The 23,227-nt window shown below is 44.4% G+C and overlaps 1 protein-coding gene across 1 annotated transcript in view; it reads left to right on the top strand.

Moving 5' to 3' along the window:
- TMEM131 (transmembrane protein 131) overlaps positions 1–23,227 on the top strand; it is a 396,906-nt gene that overhangs the window by 265,094 nt on the left and 108,585 nt on the right. Inside the window, 2 exon segments of the mRNA XM_033949394.1 lie at positions 15,266–15,452; positions 22,293–22,478. Coding sequence (XP_033805285.1) covers positions 15,266–15,452; positions 22,293–22,478 — 373 coding nt within the window.

The following is a 23,227-nucleotide window of genomic DNA, read 5'->3' as shown; positions in this document are numbered from 1 at the left end:
TCTTGCTGTTTTGGGATCCCGTTGCCCAAATTTAAGGGTGGGTGCTCTCACAATAGCATTTATGCTATTTTCATCGCCTACCTAGCCTTGCTTTCTTTGTCATAGCAGGATCGTATACCATCTTCTCTGCATTATACCTCATAGCTATACCATTGAACTTCTAATGGCGTCTTCAAACGTCTGACGGCGCTTTCAAATAACCTACTTATTATTTGAAGACTCTTCCCCTACACCCCTTTGATACGATCTATGCAAGTTTCTGGTTTTATTCCATCCCCTTTTTTTCCATCTAGGGGATATGGAGGTTTGGGAGTGTCTGTAAAGAAGGAAGCCACTAAATCCTTTTTAGAATGTTTTTATCTGCCTTTTTTTGTTCCGGTCCTGCCTGGATCCTCATTTCTTTATGCATAGTTCACACGTAGAAGATTTTGTTTTAACTGTCACTATGTTTCTGTTAGACCTCTTTATGCACGACTTTTTACTGGATCATTTCTTTTCCTTGTTTCTGGGAGTTATACGTGTTTTAATCACATTATGTCTTCTCTCCTACTAGCTTACTAGATCGATCCAGTTATACTGTATTATATACTTAACAGTAGACAGTAGATGTATCTGGTATTCCCTCTTTGAGTGGTTTCCAAGATTTCATCGGAATACTTTTGGGCTGAATACCTCTCCAGGTATTCTTCCTTGTTTTGTATACCTCCTATGTCATACTAATATAGTAACATAGTAGATGACAGCAGATAAAGACCCGAATGGTCCATCCAGTCTGCCCAACCTGATTCAATTTAAATTTTTTCTTCTTAGCTATTTCTGGGAAAAAATCCAAAGCTCTACCCATACTGTGCTTGGGTTCCAACTGCCGAAATCTCTGTCAAAACCTACTGCAGCCCAACTACACCCTCGCAGCCATTGAAGCCCTCTCCAGCCCATCCTCCCCCAAACGGCCATATACAGACCATGCAAGTCTGCCCAGTACTGGCCTTAGTTCAATATTTAATATTACATTACATTAGAGATTTCTATTCCGCCATTACCTTGCGGTTCAAGGCGGGTTACAAAAGAGAGAAAAAACGGAGGGTTACAATGGAAGAACATTTGTCCTTTCTAAAGAGGTAAAGAGTAGGTTATGTAGTTTCTGTGTGGCAGGAAGAGGGAGGGGGGAAGTATGATAAGTTTGAAGTTAGGGCTGTTTCAGGAATTTCTTGGAGATTCTAGTTTTTATTTCTTTTCTGAAGTTATGGCTGTTTCAGGAATTTCTTGAAGAGTATAGTTTTTATTTCTTTTCTGAACATCTTGTAGTCTGACGTCGTTATCAATAGACTGGAGATTTGGTTATCTAGTTTAGCTGCTTGAGTGACCAGGAGGCCATTGTAAAGTTTTTCCGTTTTACTTCTTTAATCGAGGGGTGTGTGAATGGGGTATGTATGTTTCTATGTCTGATTGAGGTGCTTTGGATGAGGCGGTTGTCTCCGTATAAGGCTTTAAATAACATACAGTAGAATTTAAATAGTATTCTTTCTTGGATTGGTAGCCAATGTGAGTTGATGTATGCTTCTGTAATATGGTCGTGTTTTCTCAATGAGTAGATGAGTCTCAGAGCTGTATTTTGGATTGTTTGTAGTTGTTTAGTCATTGTAGCAGGGCAGGGGAGGTAGAGGATGTTGCAGTAATCTAGTAGACTTAGGATTAGGGATTGTACTATAAGCTGGAATTGTGTTTTTTCGAATAATTTCCTGACTTGTCTTAGGTTTCTCATCACTGCGAAGGATTTCTGTATTGTTTTATTTATTTGTGGTTGCATGGTGCAGCATCGGTCTATAGTCATTCCTAGTAGTTTTATGGTAGTTTGAATGGGATAGTTGATTGTGTTAATTTCTATATTGGTTATGGTTGGGACTTTGTCGTTTTCGAGGAGGATGAATTTAGTTTTGTCTGTGTTGAGTTTCAGTTTGTGATCTTTCATCCAGGTTGCTACTGTTTCTAGTGTTCGGTGTAGTATGTTTGTCATGGCGGTCTTTGGTTGATCAAAAGGTATGAGAATGGTAATGTCATCTGCATAACTGTAGGTGGTGATGCCTAGATTATCTAGGTATGTTCCGAGAGATGCAGTGTATAGGTTGAAGAGAGTAGGAGATAGTGGGGATCCTTGTGGTACGCTGCAAGGGTTGGACCAAGGTTCAGATTTTTCTTTATCTGATTTTACTCTGTATGTTCTGGATTTTAGGAAGCCTTCAAACCAAGACTATACTTTATCTGAGATGTCTATTGCATCCAACATTTGCAGTAGGATGTTATGGTCTACCAGGTCAAATGCTAAGGTAAGGTCTAGTTGTATGAGAAGCATTTTTTTCCTGTGCTGAAGTGTTGTCTGGCTGTGTCAATGAGGGAATCTAGTAATGTCTCTGTGCTGAAGTTGGATCTGAAGCCAGATTGCTTGGTGTGAAGTATATTATGGTCATCTAGATAGTTGGTGAGGTGTTTGGCTACTAATCCTTCTGTCAGTTTGACATATAGAGGTATTGAGGCAATGGGTCTGTAGTTGGATGGTTGGTCTGTTGGTCCTTTTGAATCTTTTTGAATTGGGGTGATGATAATTTTGCTGAGGTCAGTTGGGAAAAGGCCGTTGGTGAGCATGGTTTGTATCCGTTGCAGAAGTAGAGTACGGAATTTTCTGATTCTAGATCCTGTGTGTTCATCCCACGCTTTTTTGAACTCCGTCACCATTTTCTTCTCCACCACCTCTCTCGGGAGCGCATTCCAGGCATCCACTACTCTCTCCGTAAAGTAGAATTTCCTAACATTGCTCTTGAATCTACCACCTCTCAACCTCAAATTATGTCCTCTGGTTTTACCATTTTCCTTTCTCTGGAAAAGATTTTGTTCTACGTTAATATCCTTCAAATATTTAAACGTCTGAATTTAATCTCCCCTGTCCCTTTAGGGCAGGGATGTCAAAGTCCCTCCTTGAGGGCCGAAATCCAGTTGGGTTTTCAGGATTTCCCCAATGAATATGCATGAGATCTATTTGCATGCACCGCTTTCATTGTATGTTAATAGATCTCATGCATATTCATTGGGGAAATCCTGAAAACCCGACTGGATTGCAGCCCTCAAGGAGGGACTTTGACACCCTTGCTCTAGGGTATACATATTCAGGGTTTCCAGTTTCTCCTCGTACGTCTTCTGGCGCAAGCCTCCTATCATTTTCATCACCCTTCTCTGGACCGCTTCAAGTCTTCTTACGTCCTTCACCAGATACGGTCTCCAAAACTAAACACAATACTCCAAGTGGGGCTTCACCAATGACCTGTACAGGGACATCAACACCTTCTTCCTTCTACTGGCTACGTCTCTCTTTATACAGCCTAGCATCCTTCTGGCAGCAGCCACCGCCTTGTCACACTGTTTTTTCGCCTTTAGATCTTCGGACACTATCACCCCAAGGTCCCTCTCCCCGTCTGTACATATCAGCTTCTCACCTCCCAGCATATACGGTTCCTTCCGATTATTAATCCCCAAATGCATTACTCTGCATTTCATTGCATTTAATTTTAGTTGCCAGGCATTAGACCATTTCTCTAACTTTTGCAGATCCTTTTTCATATTTTCCACTTCCTCTTCGGTGTCTACTCTGTTACAAATCTTGGTATCATCTGCAAAAAGGCACACTTTTCCTTCTAACCCTTCCGCAATGTCACTCTCAAACACCCCAGCACCGAACCCTGAGGGACTCCACTACTCACCGGGACTAGTATCTCCTTTCTTAATTTTTTTCCACTTCCTTGGGAATTCTCTGTACTGTTTCTTCTACACATGATTCCCCTTTTTTCAACTTCTGATGGTTCAAAGGCTCCAACATGCTTTGCCTTCATTTTGATCCTATTGAAGTTTTTTCACTCTTTCCAGAGTGGTTTTTTCTCTCTAGCAGTGTTTTTAGTTGAAGTTGTCATAGTTTTCAGCTAGCTCTCCTTTTTTACACTTCAGATCTTTCACCTTCTTTCTCACTCCGGTGTTATATTTCAACTACTCTTGTCCAACTCCAGTTAAAAAAAAAACAAATGATTCGGTCAGAGTTCATTTGGTATTCTTTCCTGTTCTAGTCAGCTATTCATTTGTGCTGGTTTTCCCTAGTTTCTGAAGGGTCTTTTTCGTCTCAGCCCTTCTATTGGTATACAGTCAGTGCTTTCATCTCTTGCAGTTAGCATGTCTATTGTTAGCCCTTCCTTCTTAGGCTTTTGACCGTCAGGGGCTGCTTTGTTTTTGGGGTTTTTTTTCTTATTGTTTGTTTTGTTGGTGCATTTTCCATGTAGGTATGGAATTCTCTCTTTCCGATTCATTGTGATGAGGTAGTTCCAAGTTCTTAAACCTTTCCAAAATGGTCTTGGAATTTCTTCTAACTCAATCCATCATGTTACCAGTTTTCTTTCCAAAACCTCATTCTCATCCTGGCAAGGCACCTTTTCATACCTTAGATTATCCCAGGACAAGCAGGCAGGTATTCTCACTAGTGGGGGATGTCATCCGACAGAGCCCCGATACGGACATCTTGCAAGCATGTCTTGCTTGAAGAAACTCAGAAGTTTCGAGATGCCCGCACCGCGCATTCGCCAGTGCCTTCCCGCCCAATGCTCCGGGCGTGTCTCCTCAGTTCTTTTTCTTCCGCGGAGCTGAGAAGTCTATCTTCAATTTGCGCCCATTGAATCTCTTTTTTGCCTTCTTTTTTGCCGCGGGTTGAGTACTTTTGGCTCTCCTGTGCATTTATTTCTTTCTTTGATTTCTTTTTTTCAAAAAAAAAAAAACAAAAAAAACTTTTTTCCTTCCGATACCGGGTCGGCCGCGTGGCTGGGGCCCCGCGCCTTCGACCTTGCGGCGGAGCTTTTCCGGCCTATGTTCCGGCCGATTACCGGTTTTAAAAAGTGTAGCAAGTGCCAGCACGCAATTTCGCTCACGGACCCTCATCGACGCTGCTTACAGTGTCTGGGACCGGATCACTTCCCGAAATCGTGCCGGCCTTGCTCCACTCTGACGGCGAGAGCGTTTAAGCGTCGCTGTCTACTGTGGGAGTCCATGTTCAAGATGGAAGCTTCATCGGATCCTGCAGCTTCGACATCGACATCGACGGGTGCTTCGACTCCTTCCGCGAAGCCCTCTGCCTCCCCGGCTGCTTCGGGCCTCCTGAAACCGGCATCGTTCACGCCGGTGCCTTCCTCCGCCTCCTCGGAGCAGGTATCGACCCCGACAGTTCCACCAGTGGTGCTCAAGGTGCCGAAGACTGGCAAGCAGAAGCACGCAGCACCAAAGGAGCGCGGAGACCGTGCGGAAGGGCCCCCTTTTGGTGCGGATCCCTTCTGGAGACTCAGTTCGTGGAGCTCATGCAGACCATGGGGCCTCGGCTGATTGCCACCATCCAGGGTGACCTCCCAGCTTCGGCTTCGAGGGGCGGACCACCCCCTCCTCCTCCTCGCCGCACGACCTCGTTGCTCGGCGAGGAGGAGCGGCGAGCGGTGTCCGGGTCCTCGAGGAGGTCCTCCGTTAGTGCTGTGCCTCCTTTGGAACCGATTCCCTCGAGGAGGGCCTCCCTTTAGTGATATGCCTCCCTTGGAGCCCATCCCCTCGAGGAAAGCCTCGTTTAGTGACCTGCCTCCCTTGGAACCGATTACTCCGCCCCATGACTCAGTGTGGCGTCCACCTTCGGGGCCACCCAGTCCTGGGCATAGCAGGAAGCAGGACGAGTTCTTCCGAACCCCCTATCAAACCTGGGGGGGCGTCGGGGGAGGCGCCGATTATTCCGCCTCTGCGATCGACGGCGTCGAGTCCGATCTGCTCCTTGGAGGCGTCTGAACCAGTTTCTCACAGACGGGCTCGATCCCCTTCCAGGCATCGGGAGGGGCATCGATCCAGACATTCTTCGAAGCATTCCTCTCGGCACTCGACCGTCTCGCCTCAGAAGAAATTGCCTCGGTTGGGGTATGCTGCTTCGACTGGGTCTCCTCCTCCGGGCCCGGAGTTCGAGGACCCCGAGGTTTTCTACTCGTCCTGTTGCTCGCAGGCCTCTCTAGAGCCTGAAGCCTCTTCTTCTAGTCCGTCTCGCAGACCGGCGACGGCGGACCAACTGTCCTTTTCATCGTTCCTCAGGCAGATGACAGATGACATGGACATTACTCTCAATGCTGGGTCTCGATACTCCAAGGAGTACCTCGATACTATGCACTTGCCTCGTCCTCCGGCGGAGTCCTTGTGGCTTCCCCTGCACAAGCTCCTCGACCAGACCTTCATGCGATGCTTCGAGTCTCCTTACTCTATCCCTGCGGTCCCTGGCAAATTGGATGCGCGGTACCGCACGGTGCATCATAAAGGCTTCGAGGGTCCTCAGCTTTCTCACCAGTCCCTCCTGGTCGAATCCTCGCTCAAGCGGTCTCATCCTGGCCAGGTCTATGCTTCAGTGCCTCCGGGCCGCGAGGGCAGAACCATGGATAAGTTTGGTCGATGCATCTATCAGAATTCGATGATGGCGTCTCGAGTCCTGAATTACAATTTCCACTTTGCAGCCTACTTGGAATTTTTTCTACCTGTGCTTCGGAAGTTCACACCCTACATCGAGTCCCAGGCTAGGTTTGAGTTTGAGGAAGTGGTTACTTCGCTGTCCCAACTTCGGCTTCAGTTAATGCAATCTGCCTATGATGCGTTCGAGCTCTCAGCCCGAGCGGCGGCCTGCTCGGTGGCGATGCGCCGGTTGGCCTGGTTGCTGACCATTGATATGGACCCGAATCTTCAGGACCGCCTGGCGAACGTCCCGTGTGCTGGGGCGGATCTTTTTGACAAATCCATCGAGACTGTTACGAAGAAGTTGTCTGACCACGAAAAGTCCTTCCAATCTATCCTTAGGCCGAAGCCTAAGCCTCAGCAGTCTCGACCTTCTCGTCCGCTGTTGATTTATCAGCGGCGTTATCAGCCGAGGCAAACTCCACCTTCGAGGCAACCGGCGAAGCGCCAGCCTCCCCAGAAGGGTCAGCCTAAGTCTCAGTCGCCTGCTGTCCCTAAGACCACTCAGCCTTTTTGACTGTCTAGTCGAGGGCATAACCAACCTCGTTCTGCCTCCCCCTCCTGGAGGAGGGCGCCTCCATCATTTTTATCATCGCTGGGAGGCCATAACAACCGACCTCTGAGTCCTTACTATCATCAAGGAAGGATACTCTCTTCATTTCCATCGGGTCCCTCCGGACCACCCTCCAAGAGAGTATCCTTCCAACTTGACTCAGACCGCCCTTCTTCTCCAGGAAGCTCAGGCTTTGCTCTGGCTTCGTGCCGTGGAGCCGGTCCCGACGGACCAACTGAACCAGGGGTTTTACTCCCGGTACTTCCTTGTTCCGAAGAAGACGGGCGACCTGCGACCCATTCTGGACCTCAGGGCCCTCAACAAATTCTTAGTCAAGGAGAGGTTTCGCATGCTGACACTTGCTTCTCTCTACCCTCTCCTCGAGCAGAACGACTGGTTATGCTCTCTGGATCTCAAGAAGGCCTACACTCACATTCCCATTCATCCGGCCTCCCACAAATTCCTCAGATTTTGGGTGGGACATCTACATCTGCAGTATCGAGTGCTTCCATTCGGCCTGTCCTCGTCTCCCAGAGTCTTCACGAAGTGTCTGGTGGTGGTGGCCGCTGCACTCCGGAACAGGGGTCTTCAGGTATTTCCATACCTCGACGACTGGCTCATCAAGGCCCCGTCAGCTCCAAAGGTCATTTCGGCGACCTTGACCACGATCTGCTTCCTGCAGAGCCTAGGCTTCGAGATCAATTTTCCCAAATCTCATCTGCAGCCTACCCAGTCCCTTCCCTTCATCGGGGTGGTACTGGACACCAGCTTCGAGCATTCCTTCCTCCTCAGCGCATGGATGCTCTTCTTCTTCGTCTCTGCCAGTCTGTATCTTCTCGCCAGTCCATCTCAGCGAGACACATGATGGTCCTCCTGGGCCACATGGCCTCTACAGTTCATGTGACACCCTTTACCAGGCTCCATCTCAGGATTCCTCAGTGGACCCTAGCTTCTCAATGGACTCAAGTGTCAGACCCGTTGACTCGACACATCATAGTCACTCCTGCTCTTCGGCAGTCTCTACTTTGGTGGATGACCTCTTCGAATCTATCCAGAGGTTTGCTGTTTCACACTCCTCCTCATCAGAAGGTTCTCACAACCGATTCCTCGACCTATGCCTGGGAGGCTCATCTGGATGGGCTTCGCACTCAGGGATTCTGGACCTGTGCGGACCGACTCCATCAAATCAATCTTCTAGAGCTCAGAGCCATCTTCAATGCTCTTCAAGCTTTTCAACATCTGCTTCACGACATGGTGGTCCTCATTCGCACCGACAATCAGGTCGCCATGTATTATGTCAACAAGCAAGGGGGCACGGGCTCGGCCTCCCTCTGCCAGGAAGCTCTCAGAGTCTGGGATTGGGCGGTTCGCCACAACACCTTCCTCAAAGCTGTCTACATTCAGGGGAGGGACAATGTCTTGGCGGACAAACTGAGTCGTCTTCTCCAGCCTCACGAATGGACACTCCACTCCAAGCCCCTTCATCAGATCTTTGCTCAGTGGGGAACGCCTCAGATAGACCTCTTTGCGGCTCCCCACAATTTCAAGCTGCCTCAGTTTTGCTCCAGGATCTATGCTCCTCATCGCCTCAAGGCAGATGCTTTTCTGCTGGATTGGGGGAATCGCTTTCTGTATGCGTTTCCGCCATTCCCTCTCATTCAAAAGACTCTAGTCAAACTGAAGTCCGAACATGCCACCATGATTCTGATAGCTCCTCGGTGGCCCAGGCAACCTTGGTTCTCCCTTCTACTTCAACTCAGCAGCAGGGAACCGTACCTACTTCCAGTGTTTCCTTCGCTGCTTACTCAGCATCAGGGGTCTCTGCTTCATCCCTACCTGCAGTCTCTCCACCTGACAGCTTGGTTCCTCTCAACGTAACCCCGCACCAGTTTTCCCAGGCGGTGAGGGATGTCTTGGAGGCTTCCAGGAAGCCTGCTACTCGTCAATGCTACTCCCAAAAATGGACTAGATTTTCTTCATGGTGTATTTCCAATTCTAAGGAGCCTCAGCGAGCCTCCCTATCCTCTGTTTTGGACTATCTTTTACATCTGTCTCAGTCTGGTCTCAAGTCGACATCTATACGAGTCCACCTGAATGCTATTGCGGCTTTCCATCAACCTCTACAAGGGAAACCTCTCTCTTCTCATCCTGTGGTTTCCAGATTTATGAAAGGACTTTTTCATGTCAATCCTCCTCTCAAACCGCCTCCAGTGGTTTGGGATCTAAATGTTGTCCTTTCTCAGCTTATGAAACCTCCTTTTGAGCCTCTGAGCAAGGCTCCACTAAAGTTTCTCACTTGGAAAGTGGTTTTTCTGGTGGCCCTCACATCTGCTCGCAGGGTCAGTGAGCTTCAGGCCTTGGTGGCGGACCCACCTTTCACAGTATTCCATCATGACAAGGTGGTCCTCCGCACTCACCCGAAATTCCTGCCTAAAGTGGTCTCTGAATTTCACCTCAACCAATCCATTGTGCTTCCAGTGTTCTTTCCAAAGCCTCATTCTCATCCTGGAGAATCAGCTCTTCACACTCTGGACTGTAAACATGCTTTGGCTTTCTACTTGGATCGCACCAAACCACACAGAACTGCTCCTCAACTTTTCATCTCCTTTGATCCAATAAAGTTGGGACGACCTATATCGAAGCGCACCATCTCCAACTGGATGGCGGCTTGTATCTCTTTCTGCTATGCCCAGGCTGGATTACCCCTTCCCTGTAAGGTCACAGCACATAGGGTCAGAGCGATGGCAGCCTCTGTAGCCTTCCTCAGATCGACACCGATTGAGGAGATTTGTAGGGCTGCCACTTGGTCCTCGGTTCATACGTTCACCTCTCATTATTGTCTGGATACTTTCTCCAGACGGGATGGGCAGTTTGGCCAAACTGTGTTACAAAATTTGTTCTCCTAAGTTGCCAACTCTCCCTCCATCCCATTGAGGTTAGCTTGGAGGTCACCCACTAGTGAGAATACCTGCCTGCTTGTCCTGGGATAAAGCAATGTTACTTACCGTAACAGTTGTTATCCAGGGACAGCAGGCAGCTATTCTCACGTCCCACCCACCTCCCCTGGGTTGGCTTCTCTGCTAGCTACCTGAACTGAGGAGACACGCCCGGAGCATCGGGCAGGAAGGCACTGGTGCATGCGCGGTGCGGGCATCTCGAAACTTCTGAGTTTCTTCAAGCAAGACATGCTTGCAAGATGTCCGTATCGGGGCTCTGTCGGATGACATCACCCACTAGTGAGAATAGCTGTCCCTGGATAACAACTGTTACGGTAAGTAACATTGCTTTGTCAGCGAGCTTCAGCTTCTTACTTCCAAGGATCTCAGTCCCACAGCATCGTTTTAACTGTTTGTTTCTTTACATCCTAATTGGTTGAACCAGCCTGTCGCCAAGAGAACTACTTCCACATGGCTTGCGGCATGTATTTCCTGTTGCTTTGCTCAGGCTGGGCTGTAGCTCGCTGTTCCTTAACGGCTCTTAAGTTCCGAGCTATGCGGTTTCAGTTGCATTCTTTTGTTTTTCTACCATTGATGAAATCTGCAACGTAGCTACTTGGACCTCAGTTCACTCTTTCTCCCTCCCTACTATCTGGAATTCTTTGCAGACGGGTTGGTTACTTTGGCCAAGTATTACTATTATTATAAACTTTATTCTCTTAATTGGCCAACTCTCTCTCCATCCCACTACAGTAAGCTAGGGAGTCCCATATATGAGAATATGCTGTCTGCTTGTCCTAGGACAGGGGTCTGCAACCTTTAAGACATAAAGAGCCACTTGGACCCGTTTTCGAAAAGAAAAAAAAACTTGGAGCCGCAAAACCATTATAAAACAAATCTAACACTGCATATATTGTTTCTTATCTTAATGCTATATAAAGGATCACTAAATTGAAAATAAAATCATTTTTCCTACCTTTGCTATTTGGTGATTTCATGAGTCTCTGGTTGCACTTTCTTCTTCTGACTGTGCATCCAATCTTTCTTCCTTTCTTTCAGCCTCCTGTATGTTTCCTCTCCTCCAGACCTCATTCTCTCCCCCAACTTTTTCTTTCTGTCTCCCTGTTCCCCCTTCTTTCTGTCTCCGTGCCGTCCCCCAAGCCACTCGGTTTGCTGCCACCGCAATCGGGGAACAGCCCCCAAGCCACCGCCGTCCCAAGCTTTCCCTGCAGAAGTGTTGCGCTGACCAGCATTCCGCTCCCTGACGTCAATTCTGATGTAGGAGAGGAAGTTCCGGGCCAACAAGGCATTTCTCCTCATTCCATCCAGCCTGAGCCCCATCTCTCCTTGATCCAGCATTTCCCTTCTGTGTTTGTCAGAATTACCATTCCACCTATTTTCCAGCATCACCCTTCTTTGTGTCCATCTCACCTATATCCCTATCTCACCACTTTTTCAGAATCTTCATTTGTCTCTGTCCTTATCTTTACGCCATGTTCACCATTTGCCCTTTCAATGTCTTTATCTCCCCCCCCCACACACTTTTTCAGCATTACTTCTATGTCTCTATTTCACCTCCTCTTCATGTCCCCTCTGTATCTCTATCCTTATTCAGTAGGTCCTGCTTACCCTTTCTCTTCTTTGTGTCACTATCTCCATTTTCAGCTTTCCCCCCTTTTCCTTTGTTACTGCACCCTGTAGCTAGAATCTTTCCACCCTCCCTCCACTCCGGCCCAGCCCAGTATGAAAGATTTCCTTTTGTTTCCCTCCCCTCTCTCTTTCTCTCTCTCTTCTGCTCCCTCACCCACGAGTCCTGCATCTGGCCCTCTCCCTTCTACCTGCACCTGGCAACACCCCCCCTGCTCCGCGGCTCTCTTCAGCAACTCGTCAGCAGCGGTGATCAAGACAAGCTGCCGACATCGAGGCCTTCCCTCTACGAGTCCCGCCTTTGTGGAAAAAGGAAGTTGAAACAAGCGGGACTCACAGAGGGTAGGCCCCGACGTCAGAAGCTGCTGCTGAGTTGCAGAAGAGAGCCGCGGAGCAGGGGATGTGGCCGGAAGCAGGTAGAAGGGAGAGGGAGATAGGAAGGCTGTAGATCTCCGGAGCATGACACCGACCCCGGCCAGGATGATTTCTTTTTCAGGCACCTTACAAGTCCAGCGTCGCGGGGGAAATAGCCATGCTGAGCAGTGAGCTCAGCACTACACAGATGAAAGCCTTGCTTGCTGATTGGTCCGGCGGGGCGGGGCCGCCGGACCAATCAGCAAGCAAGGCTTTCATCTGTGTATGTGCTGAGCTCACTGCTCAGCATGGCTATTTCCCCCGCGACGCTGGACTTAAGCTGCATGCCTGCGTGACACACTACCGGAGCCGCAGCAAAGGTGGAAAAGAGCCGCATGCGGCTCTGGAGCCGCAGGTTGCCGACCCCCGTCCTAGGATAAAGCACAGTTACTTACCCTAACAGGTGTTATCTGGAGACAGCAGGCAGATATTCTTACATCCCACCCTCCTCCTCTGGTTGGCTTCTTAACTTGCTTATGGAACTGAGGTACCACGAGCCTCTTCAGGTGGCAAAGTAGTCGCTTATGCACGGAGCGGGTAGCAAAGCTCTAAAAAATTTAAAGTGACAGTTCACTTTTCAGACTATCTGTACCAGGTTCCATGTATGATGTCACCCATATGTGAGAAAATCTGCCTGCTGTCTGCAGATAACACCTGTTACGGTAAGTAGCTGTGCTTTTGCCACATATAGTATGTCCTCAAGTGAATGATACATGATCTTTATTTTTCTTCTTCTACTATTTTAACAACTCTCCTAGATTCTTGCTTCACTTGAACGTGATCTTAGGTATCTCAGCAAAAACAGGGTGAAAACATAAAAGGCTCCTTTTATGAAGCCACGCTAGTGGGATTAGCGCGTCGGACATTTCATCATGCGCTAACCTCCGCGACTGGCTAAAAAACTAACGCCTGCTCAATGTAGGCGTTAACAGCTAGTGTGGCAGGCGGTTTAGCGCGTAGTATTAAGCTCGTTAAACCTCTACCGCAGCTTGATAAAAGGATCCCAAAATGTCCTAGTGTTTACAGTTACGACATGTGATCTATAAGGCTTGAGGGGAGAAGGGTAATACACATACTGTTCTATTATTGCATTCTGTGCAATGTTTAGAAAGCAACAACCATTCATGATTAGCATATTGTACCCACTTATAAGCTCTGTTCAGACTATGCCTTGAATATCTCCTCTGTTGAAATCTTTTTTTTTCCATGTTAGCAGCTTGAATTTTTAACTCTTGCTTGGGTTTGTCCAACTGGAATGCTATCTCTCAATTGCTTGGGATAATAGCTACAATAATTTAAAAGCATATTCCTGTCCATAGCTTTCCTAAAAATAGTAGTTGCAGACTTCCCCTAGGCATACATAATTTTGATATCTAAAAAATTTATATTAGCTGAATTGACTTTCTGTAAACGTCAAATGCTTATTACCACCATTAAGTTATTGAATAAATTCTGAAAACAAGCCATGTGTGTCTTCCATCAAAAAAATATATAATCTATAAAACATTTCCACATAAGTACATTGGAAAAATACAGAAGTATAAACAAATTGATCTTCAAAATCAGACATATAAAGACATGTTGTAGATGGGGCAACAGGTACACCCATCATTACTTCCTTTATTTGCATGAAATATTGATCTTCAAAGACAAAATATTTTTCTTAACAAAATGGGCCATAACTAACAGTAATTCCAATTTATTGCCCACCATTGTAGACTTATAAAGATATATTTCAACCAAATCTATGGCCTCAGCCTGAGGTATACTGGTGTAAAGAGATGTAATATCCAATGTCATGAATAATAATCTATCTTGTATTTCAGATGGAATCTCTACTGTTGACAATCACATATGAAGTGATAGCATAAACAAAAGGTTGTAAAAAATAATCTATATATTGAGGTAGAGATTCAAATAAAGAATTACGACATGAAACTATAGGATGCCCAGGAGACGTTTTAGATTGCTTTTGATCTTATTTTTTGAATGAATACTGTGTGAAGTAAATATTTAAACAGTATCTTTAAAATTAGAAATTACAATATTGCAATTTCTAAGATGAACTGAGGGTTATTTTTGCTGCTTTGTTGATGCAATGATTATGCTTGGTAAAATATACTCTTGAAAATTAACCCTCAGACTAGCCCTAATGGTAGTCCCATCAGTAACTCTACCACTAATCTTAACCATAAACTTAAGCCAAACCTGTGCTGCTGTTCTAGGCAAAGTATAATACAAAGTTTCAACAACCAGATGGATTCTGATTAGTTGGCATAGATATAGCTCTGTCCCTCACATACTTACACTTAAAATTTTCTGGTTTCATTGTAGACGTACTGTAGCTCAGGATGACTTTGCTGTCAGTGTAAAAACTGACTGCATCTATATGAATATCAATTTCATTATTTCTGCTGTCTCTACTGCTAGCACTGCTTTACACAGTTCTAAGCATGGAATGGTATGACTTGAGTTGTGGTAATAACTTAGCTTTACCGAAAATAAATCCCACATAAGATCTCCATCTCCAGCTTTTAAGTAAGAGCACTGCAGCTATACCTTTTCAGAAACGTCTTGAGAAGATGTAGATCTCTTTGTGACAGGCAGTATTGAGTGTCTATAGAGAATCTTTCTATTTCTCCCATTCTTGTCCCATTTGATATGATTGGGAATCCTTGATTGCCTAGGGCCCACCAAAGGATTAATCCTACCCTGGTCCTGCATATTTTGGGGAGCGAGTTTGGATATTTATATGTTCTTTGTGTTTGTTTTATTAAGTTGTTGATGTGCCCTATTCTGACTTCCATGTTATTTTGTAACTTTTTTAAAATCATTTTTCTGTTTTCTATTTTAAACACTGAATCTTTTCCCAAAATGTTTAATTAGTTTATGGCTTTGTAAGCTTGTACCTTATTTCATTCTATATTAAAAAATCAAATGCACAAAATATGTTTTCTCTTACATGTGGTTATCAAATAATTCTTAGCTGCTAAATCCTTTCAGTATGGTTGTATTAGATCTATTTATTTTTTAAAGAAAGGATAGACATTGATTAGTAACTCCCGTTCTTGCAATTCTTTCAGAAAGCACATGTATAATATGTTTCTAATGTCATTCCCTTAGTGATAACGCAAACTTTTGAAAATGATTTGATGGTTTGTTTTAGAACTGAAATTCAAAGAACCAAATTTCACACTGAAGAGGACATTCAAAGTGGAAAACACAGGGCAGCTACAAATTAATGTGAAGTCCATGGAAATCAATGGATACTCTTGTGAAGGATATGGATTTAAAGTTGTTAATTGTCAAGAGTTTGCACTAAGTCCCAATGCCTCTAAGGACATTCTCATATTGTAAGTAATGTCTTTGCAAATATCTTATGCTCTGAATTAGGTGAGAAATTATGTTTAAATGATTTCTAGACACAAATGCCTTGAAAACAAATAGTACCCTTGCTAATAGAATAATTTGCTAGTGTTTAATGGCATACAGATCTCCAGAATGAACTCCTAAAAGCTTAGTGTTCCAGTGCAAAAAGCACATGAGTCCTGAAACTGGTGGTAGTGCATTTTCACCCACGAAGGTATGCTGAAGACATCTACATTTTCAACTCTGCTTCCCTTCATCATCAGGCACTGCCCTTTCTCCTCAGTTTTTTCCTTTTGCAATTGAGTTGAGAAGGTGTCTCTTTATCTGCTCTGCTTAAATTTCTTATTTTCAATATTATCCAATGTTTTTCTTAGAAGCTTTGGATGCTATAGAGATTCCCAATAGTCCTTTAATAGCTCCGCCTAGGAGGGGCTTCAGGCTCAGTGTTCTGAGGTCTTGGATCGGCTCTGGTTCTGCCATTGGTAGTCTGCTCATTGGGTTTTGACTGAAGTATGTGAACACAGGCTGTATTTGGGCTCTGCGCTGATTGGGAGACCTTGCGGGTGGCAGCGGAATCTACTCTCCCCTCCCCGTGTAAGACTAGTGGGATAGAGGGTTTCAGGCTGTTTCAGCCTGTGTAAACGGCAGCCAGAAGAGAAAAGCCCCTGGAGATCCTGATTGTTTGTATGAGATTGAAAAGCTTTTCCATCAGCCACCTACAGTGAGAGCTGATGCAGGTACAGCACATGGCAGCACAGTGAATACAGTCCATTACTGTCTAAGAAAGACATTTTGGTAGCGTTGATTTAGGTGTGTCTGTACAGGGTTTGCAGAGAATGTCACAGCAGTGGCTTATCTCAACAGACAGAGGAACCAAGAGTGCGCTGTTAAAATTAGAGGCCCAGCTATTGTTTTGCTGAATAGAGAACCATCTGCTAATCATCTCGGCAGCACATGTAGCAGGAGTGAACAATGTTCAGGCCAACTGTCTCAGTCAACAGACACTTGATCCAGGGGACTGATCCTTGTCCCAGGGAAGCATTCAACAGGCTTGTTCACCGGGGGGGTGGGGGGGTGGGGGGGGAATGTGACATTCGCTCTGATGGCGTAAGTCTGCAATCACAGCACAACGTGATACTTAAGTTGAAGTAGTATGCAGGAAAGCGTTGGTGTAGACGCTCTAGTGCAATCTTGGCCTACTAGGGATCTCTTGTATTTGGCCAATGATAGGCCGAGACATTCGTAGAATAGAGATGCATTGAGGGCTAGTGATCCTCGTGGCTTCAGATTGATTGTCTTGGCCATGGTACATGGATGTAGTCCGGCTGCAGAGACCAGAGTCTGAGACTCCCTCTTCATCCAACGCAGCTCTCGCAGGACCCAATCTCTATAGAGAATCCGGAATGCTTTGAGCTTACAGCATGACTCTTGACCGCACAGCCTTAGTACAAAAAGGTCATGACTACCCTCCTTTATGCCAAGAAACCAGCCACAATAGTGGCTTATGTGAAAGCCTGGAAATTATTTCAAAACTGGAGTTCGGAGCAGTAGATAGAGCCAGTTAGGGCTCTGATAGCAGCGATCCTTTCATTCCTTCAGGGAGGTCTAGAGAAGGACTTGGCTGTTAGTTCCTTAAAGGTCCAGGTTGGCCAGTGTGTCTTGTTTTCGAGCTTGATTGGAGAGAGGTTCCTTAACCTCTCACCTGGATATGTCAGATTTTTGAAGGGAGCAGTGCAGTTGTGTCTGCTTGTGTGTCAAACGTCCCTCATGAAACCTTAACCTCGTGTTGAGGGCCCTAAATAAGGCACTATACAAGCCCTATAGAAGCCCACATTGACAGATCTCACTATAAAGATGGTTTTCCTGGTAGCCATAATTTCAGCTAAAAGAATTTCAAAGCTTCAGGTCTTGATAATCTTTCTAGTAGATAAGCACATGAGTCCTGAAGCCCCGCCCTATCAGTTTTCAGTATAACCTACTTTTAGCTTCAGACAGGTAAGAGGCTGCAAAGGCTTGTCTAATCGCACTCAAGTATGATGAAACAATAAGAAGCTACGACTTCAAAGAGAACAGGAGTGTCTGTACAGGGTTGTTCTTGACAGTCAGAGCTGAACAAGTGTTAATGCTGGTTGCACTCAAGTAGGTGGTGGTTTTCATTCCGCCTTGTTGATGTTAGAAACATAGAAAACATAGAAAAAAAAGCGGCAGAAAAGGGCTATAGCCCACCAAGTCTGCCCATTCCAAGTATCCCTCCTCCCTGAGTTTACTCCCTTAAAGATCCCACGTGAGTATCCCATTTTCTCTTAAAATCCGTCACACTGCTGGCCTTTATCACCTGGAGTGGGAGTCTATTCCAATGATCCACCACTCTCTCGGTGAAGAAGTACTTCCTGAAGTCGCCATGAAACTTCCCTCCCCTGACTTTCAGCGGATGCCCTCTGGTGATCGAGGGTCCCATGAGCCAGAAGATATCATCTTCTGACTCGATGCGTCCCGTGATGTACTTATATGTTTCAATCATATCTCCTCGTTCTCTTCTTTCCTCAAGTGAGTACAGCCGTAATTTCTTTAGTCTTTCTTCATACGTGAGATCCTTGAGCCCTAAGACCATCCTGGTGGACATTCGCTGAACCGACTCGATCCTCAGCATGTCCTTTCGGTAGTGTGGTCTCCAAAACTGAACACAGTACTCCAAGTGAGGTCTCACCATGGCTCTGTACAACGGCATCATAACTTCAGGTCTCCTGCTGACGAAACCTCTGCGGATACATCCCATCATTTGTCTTGCCCTGGAGGTGGCCTTCTCCACTTGATTGGCAACCTTCATGTCCTCGCTAATGATCACTCCTAGATCGCGTTCCGCCGTGGTCCTAACCAAGGTCTCACCATTTAGTACATAAGTTCTACGCGGGTTTCTCTTACCCAGGTGCATTATCTTGCATTTTTTAGCATTGAAGCCTAGCTGCCAAGTAGTCGACCATTGTTCCAGCAACAGTAGGTCGTGTGTCATATTATCAGGTAATAAGCTTTTGCCTACTATGTTGCAAAGTTTGCAAACTGTTATGTTACAGTTGTTAATGAGTTGTGTTTTCTTGCAGAGCAGATCAGAAGTTTATCATTGGGGAGTTTCCCCATGCCCCTTCTTCTTATTTCTCCTCTTTCAGGGGGTTATCTCTGCTTTGGTACAAACTGAGGAGAGAGGATGGTGCCCGGTGATGCAGGAAGGCGGAGTTGAAAATGATTTCTGCATACCTCAAGGGTGAAGATGCACTATCCACAGGCTCAGTACTCATGCGCTTTTCTAATGGAAAGAAGATTATCGAGGTAAGAACCTAATCTTTCGTTTTGAAGAGTTTGAAAAAAATGTTGTGAATACTGGACAAGTTGCATCTGCTAAAAATAAGCCTGTTGAAGTTTTCTATGAGAGCACTAGTTTAACAATTGTTATGGAAATTATTTTTTTAATAATCAGTTGTAGATTTCCTGTTTGACAGTTTGAAATGCTAATATGAAATAGCTTGGACCACATACTTAGTTACGTAACTACTGGTGAGTATAATTGTATTTAGCATCACCATACACCATGAGTTCTCAACCATGTCCGTGAAACACAACAAGCCAGTCTGGTTTTCAAGATTTCTATAGTGACTATGCATGCATGAGAAATTTATATGCATTGCCTCTGTTATATGCAAATAATCTCATGTGTATTCATTATAGCCCGACTGACTTGGTGTGCCCTGAGGACTTTGTTGAGAACTCCTTCCCATATAATGTTGCCTTTCCTCACCTATGACACATTTCACTTCCACTGTGGATCTGGCCATAGGTGTTGTGCAAATAAAATATCACTCTTTGCATATGAGTTACCATTAAATGCAACTCAAAAGAAAAGATAGAAGGTAAAAATGATTTTTTGCTTATCTGATCACATTGCAACTCACCAGTTTTATATCGTTCAATATATACAGTTTATACTGGGTTTTGGTACAGCCTTCACTAGGAGATAAACATTTTTAGATTTATCCTTCTACCATCTTGTTAATGGCATGTATCACAGTTTAAGGTTAAGTACACAAGAAACATAACTGAGCATAATCAGAATATATCAACGTGAAACAGGGGTAAGAAGTCAAAGCTTTGTCAAGATACCAGTTTAAAAAATGCACAGTAATATACAGTGTATATAATCATTTTCCAGAGGGTGCTAGTTTTATTTTCCAACTGCCTCCAATCGGGGTAGGTGAAACCAAACAAAGAAGCGAAGAGTTCTTTCCTCAATATATGACAAACAAACCAAAAAGTCAAGCAAGATGTCTAGAGATTCAACCAACAGGACTGTTTATTAATGAAAATTTCAATATCAAAGGGCTAGATTCACAAATCTACCCGATTGGGACCAACTCGTTCCCAATCCAGGCAGGTCCGATGGATTCTTGAAAGTTGAATATGCAGATGGGGGGGGGGGGGCAATTGGAGGAAAGCCTCCATCTGCCGGCACAGATCGCTGGTGTGTGATCCCGACAGATGGTCTGCGCATGCGTCTAGACCCGTCCGATCCATGACTTCTTTTTTAAACTTTTTAGCCCAGCGGCAGGCAGGCAGGCAGGCAGGAGAAATCGGAGCAGAGCAAGGTGGCGATTCAGGGTGAGCAGGCAAGAGAGATATGAGCAGAGCAGGGCGGCGATTCGGGGCAGAGCAAGCAGGAGAGATCCGGGGAAGAGCATTGGGGGGCAGGCACGAGAGATGGAGGGCGTACAGAGAGCAGGGCTTCTATGGAGTTGGAGAGTCGGAAAGACGTTTTTGACTGGTCCCCAGCAGTCACTTCTTGGGTTGATCGGCCAACACAATTGGTTTTAAAAATTTGGTTGGTGAATCGTGTCCCTGTCTACTTTGCATGCACGGATTTGAAGTGGATCGCAGGAGAGGTTAGTGAATAGTGCAGGAGGAAATTCTGGTCACAAAGGGGTCACAAGCCAATCAGTACATGATCGGTTTGCTTTGTGAATCTAGCCAAAAGTCACAAAATTGGGACCTTAGTCTTCAGTTTTGTGACTTTGATATTAATAAGCAGTCCCATTGGTTGAATCTCTGGACATCTCGCTTGCCTTTTTGGTTTGTTTGTCTAATTGAGGTAGGGCATTGTTTGCCAGGTCTGTCCTGGAGTACCCTCTTACCAGTCAGGTTTTTAGGATGTCAATGAATATGTATGAAAGATTTGTATACAAAGAAGGCAGTGTATGCAAATAAATCTCATGCATATGCCTTGTGGATATCTTGAAAACTTGACTGACAGGGGGGTACTCCCGGACAGACTTGAGAAAAACGGGGTAGGGTATACTTATTTCTTTAGTAATGGAAACAAATCACAAGACATTCCTGTGATTTGAACACCATAAAATTGGGCTATAACTTCAGATTTCAATCCCTGGTACCAGACTGAGTTCTAGTGTGGTCTTGAATATTTCAAGCCCATACCCACCTACTTCAAGAAGAGATCTGTCTCCTCTTGCACTTTAACACAATAAAACCTGTTTAAGTTTAGGAAAGATTTGAGGCTTCTACTCCAAGCATTTTCCTCATCCTTAGGAGGCTTGTGTCCAGTATTTCCTCAGAGGATTCATAGCCTGTATGACAAATTTTCAGCACTTGTGCAAAACTGTCCACTGACGAAATTTGCAAGTAATTTTGTGCAGGAGGAGCTCCTGATTAACAATTGCAGTAATAAGATGAAATGTTAAAATATAAAATTTTATTATTGCCTTAGTAATAGAAAACATAAAAGCATAATAGCAAATAAAAACTAAATGACCCATCCAGTCTGCCCATCTGCAGCATCCACTATCTCCTTATGGGTTCTCCTTGTTGCACTTAGCTGGTTGGTTCCTAGCTACTCATGTGCTTCATTGTTGTTCACTGTTAATTGTTACTTGTTATTAATCATGGCTCTTTTGTCATAAGTTACAGAGCAGAACAGAATGTTACCTGGGTAGATCCCTGTGCCGCCTCTTTTCCTTTCTTCTGTTTCAAAGGAGTTCGATTGATTTGGTACTAACTGAAGAGGGAGCTGTTCTCCCGTGCAGAAAGGGAGGAATTGGAAGATTTGAGCAACACCCTTCTGCAAAGTTTACGACTAGGGTGAAAGAACAGCTATAGTACATAATTCTATGTTTTATAATAGAAAGAAGATTAACAAAGAACCTAATCTTCCAATACCTTGTGGTGACCCCTCTGTGTCTTTAATACAGTCACAATAGATTAAATGTTTTCCTTTTCCTGGTAGTGCTGCTGTCCTTTCAAGCTCTTTCAGGGTACATTATTAAGCTAGGGAAAGCCAAGATGCACTGTCTCACCACTTATTTTACATTCTAAGAATATTATTTTGTCCCATGACACTTCAGTTTCTACACACGTGCCTCAATAAGATTTATTTTCAGATTTTTACCAAAGACAACTGTAAGGTATATATTGCAAAGAATCTAGTAAAAACTTATAGGGGTATAGATTTTAAATAATTCTTTCATCCACAGGTTGATGTTACTGTTCCTTATTTTATTACTACAATGACTAATGTCTATGCTGTAAATATGAAACAACAACAGATGTTCACCATTTATTTAGCACTCTAGTAAAGTATCAGTACTAGAGAAAATAGTGTTTCCATGGGTGGTAATATCTTCTACTTGATTAGCAATAAATTTTCAAAAAATAACCATGACTTTACAAGGCAGCATGGGACTCCTCTACTCAGATACTTATTCATTTTTCATGAACTATCACATTTTAACATGGCTCTTTTTTTTTTTTTTTTATATATATATTAGGTTTACACCAGATTTCACTTCTTCCAGAGTCATTCGTGAATTGAAGTTTGTTACAACCGGTGGCTCTGAATTTGTATTTATGCTAAATGCATCACTTCCATATCACATGTTAGCAACATGTGCAGAAGCTCTGCCCCGACCTAACTGGGAGCTGGCACTGTACATATTCATCTCAGGAATAATGAGGTACTTCAGATGAATTGCATGCAGATATTGTGGATACATAAATGCACATATACCAATTTTTATAGTGACGTCTACATCGGTGGTATTCAACCCAGTCCTCAGGGACCATCTAGCCATTCGGGTTTTCAAAATCACTGTCATCCATATTCATTGTGGATATCCTGAAAATCCGACTTGCCAGGTGGTCCCTGAGGACTGGGTTGAATATCATTGGTCTACATATGTGAACACCGTAATATAGTTTGAATACTGCCTTATTTGTTTTTAAATGGAAGAAACAGTAGATACCACAGTCACCCTTAATGCTTACAATAAATGACATATTATGCAGCTATTAAATGTCTGTTCAAGAACTGTTTAAATTTATTTTTCTAACATCAATCACTCTGATTACTGCAATCTTACACATCTCTTTTTTCAGACTTGTGGCAAACTACAGTATTTCTTAAGTTGTCAGAAAGCTATTTTAATATTTATTCATCTAAGTTTCTTCAAATGCAAGAAAACAAATCAATTTATGAATCTGAAGAATGTTTATGTATAAAAATATGGAAAGTCTGATTTTGGTCTTCCATACTCATCTTTTAATATGGTCCAAAACCGCAGTATATGAGGATATAATAGATGCTTAAAGGTATAAAATTAGTGGTTGTTCCCTTGGTATGAAACATTGGATTTAAATTGAGATTTTCACTTCTGATAAATTTTGTAAACAGCTGTTTTAAATCCACAAACCATGGAGTTATCTG

The sequence above is a fragment of the Geotrypetes seraphini genome, chromosome 6 (genome assembly GCF_902459505.1).
Source record: "Geotrypetes seraphini chromosome 6, aGeoSer1.1, whole genome shotgun sequence".
NCBI classification, from domain to species: Eukaryota; Metazoa; Chordata; class Amphibia; order Gymnophiona; family Dermophiidae; genus Geotrypetes; species Geotrypetes seraphini.
The sequence above is the reverse complement of the archived record's forward strand: the minus strand, read 5'-3'. Positions and strand labels throughout refer to the sequence as shown.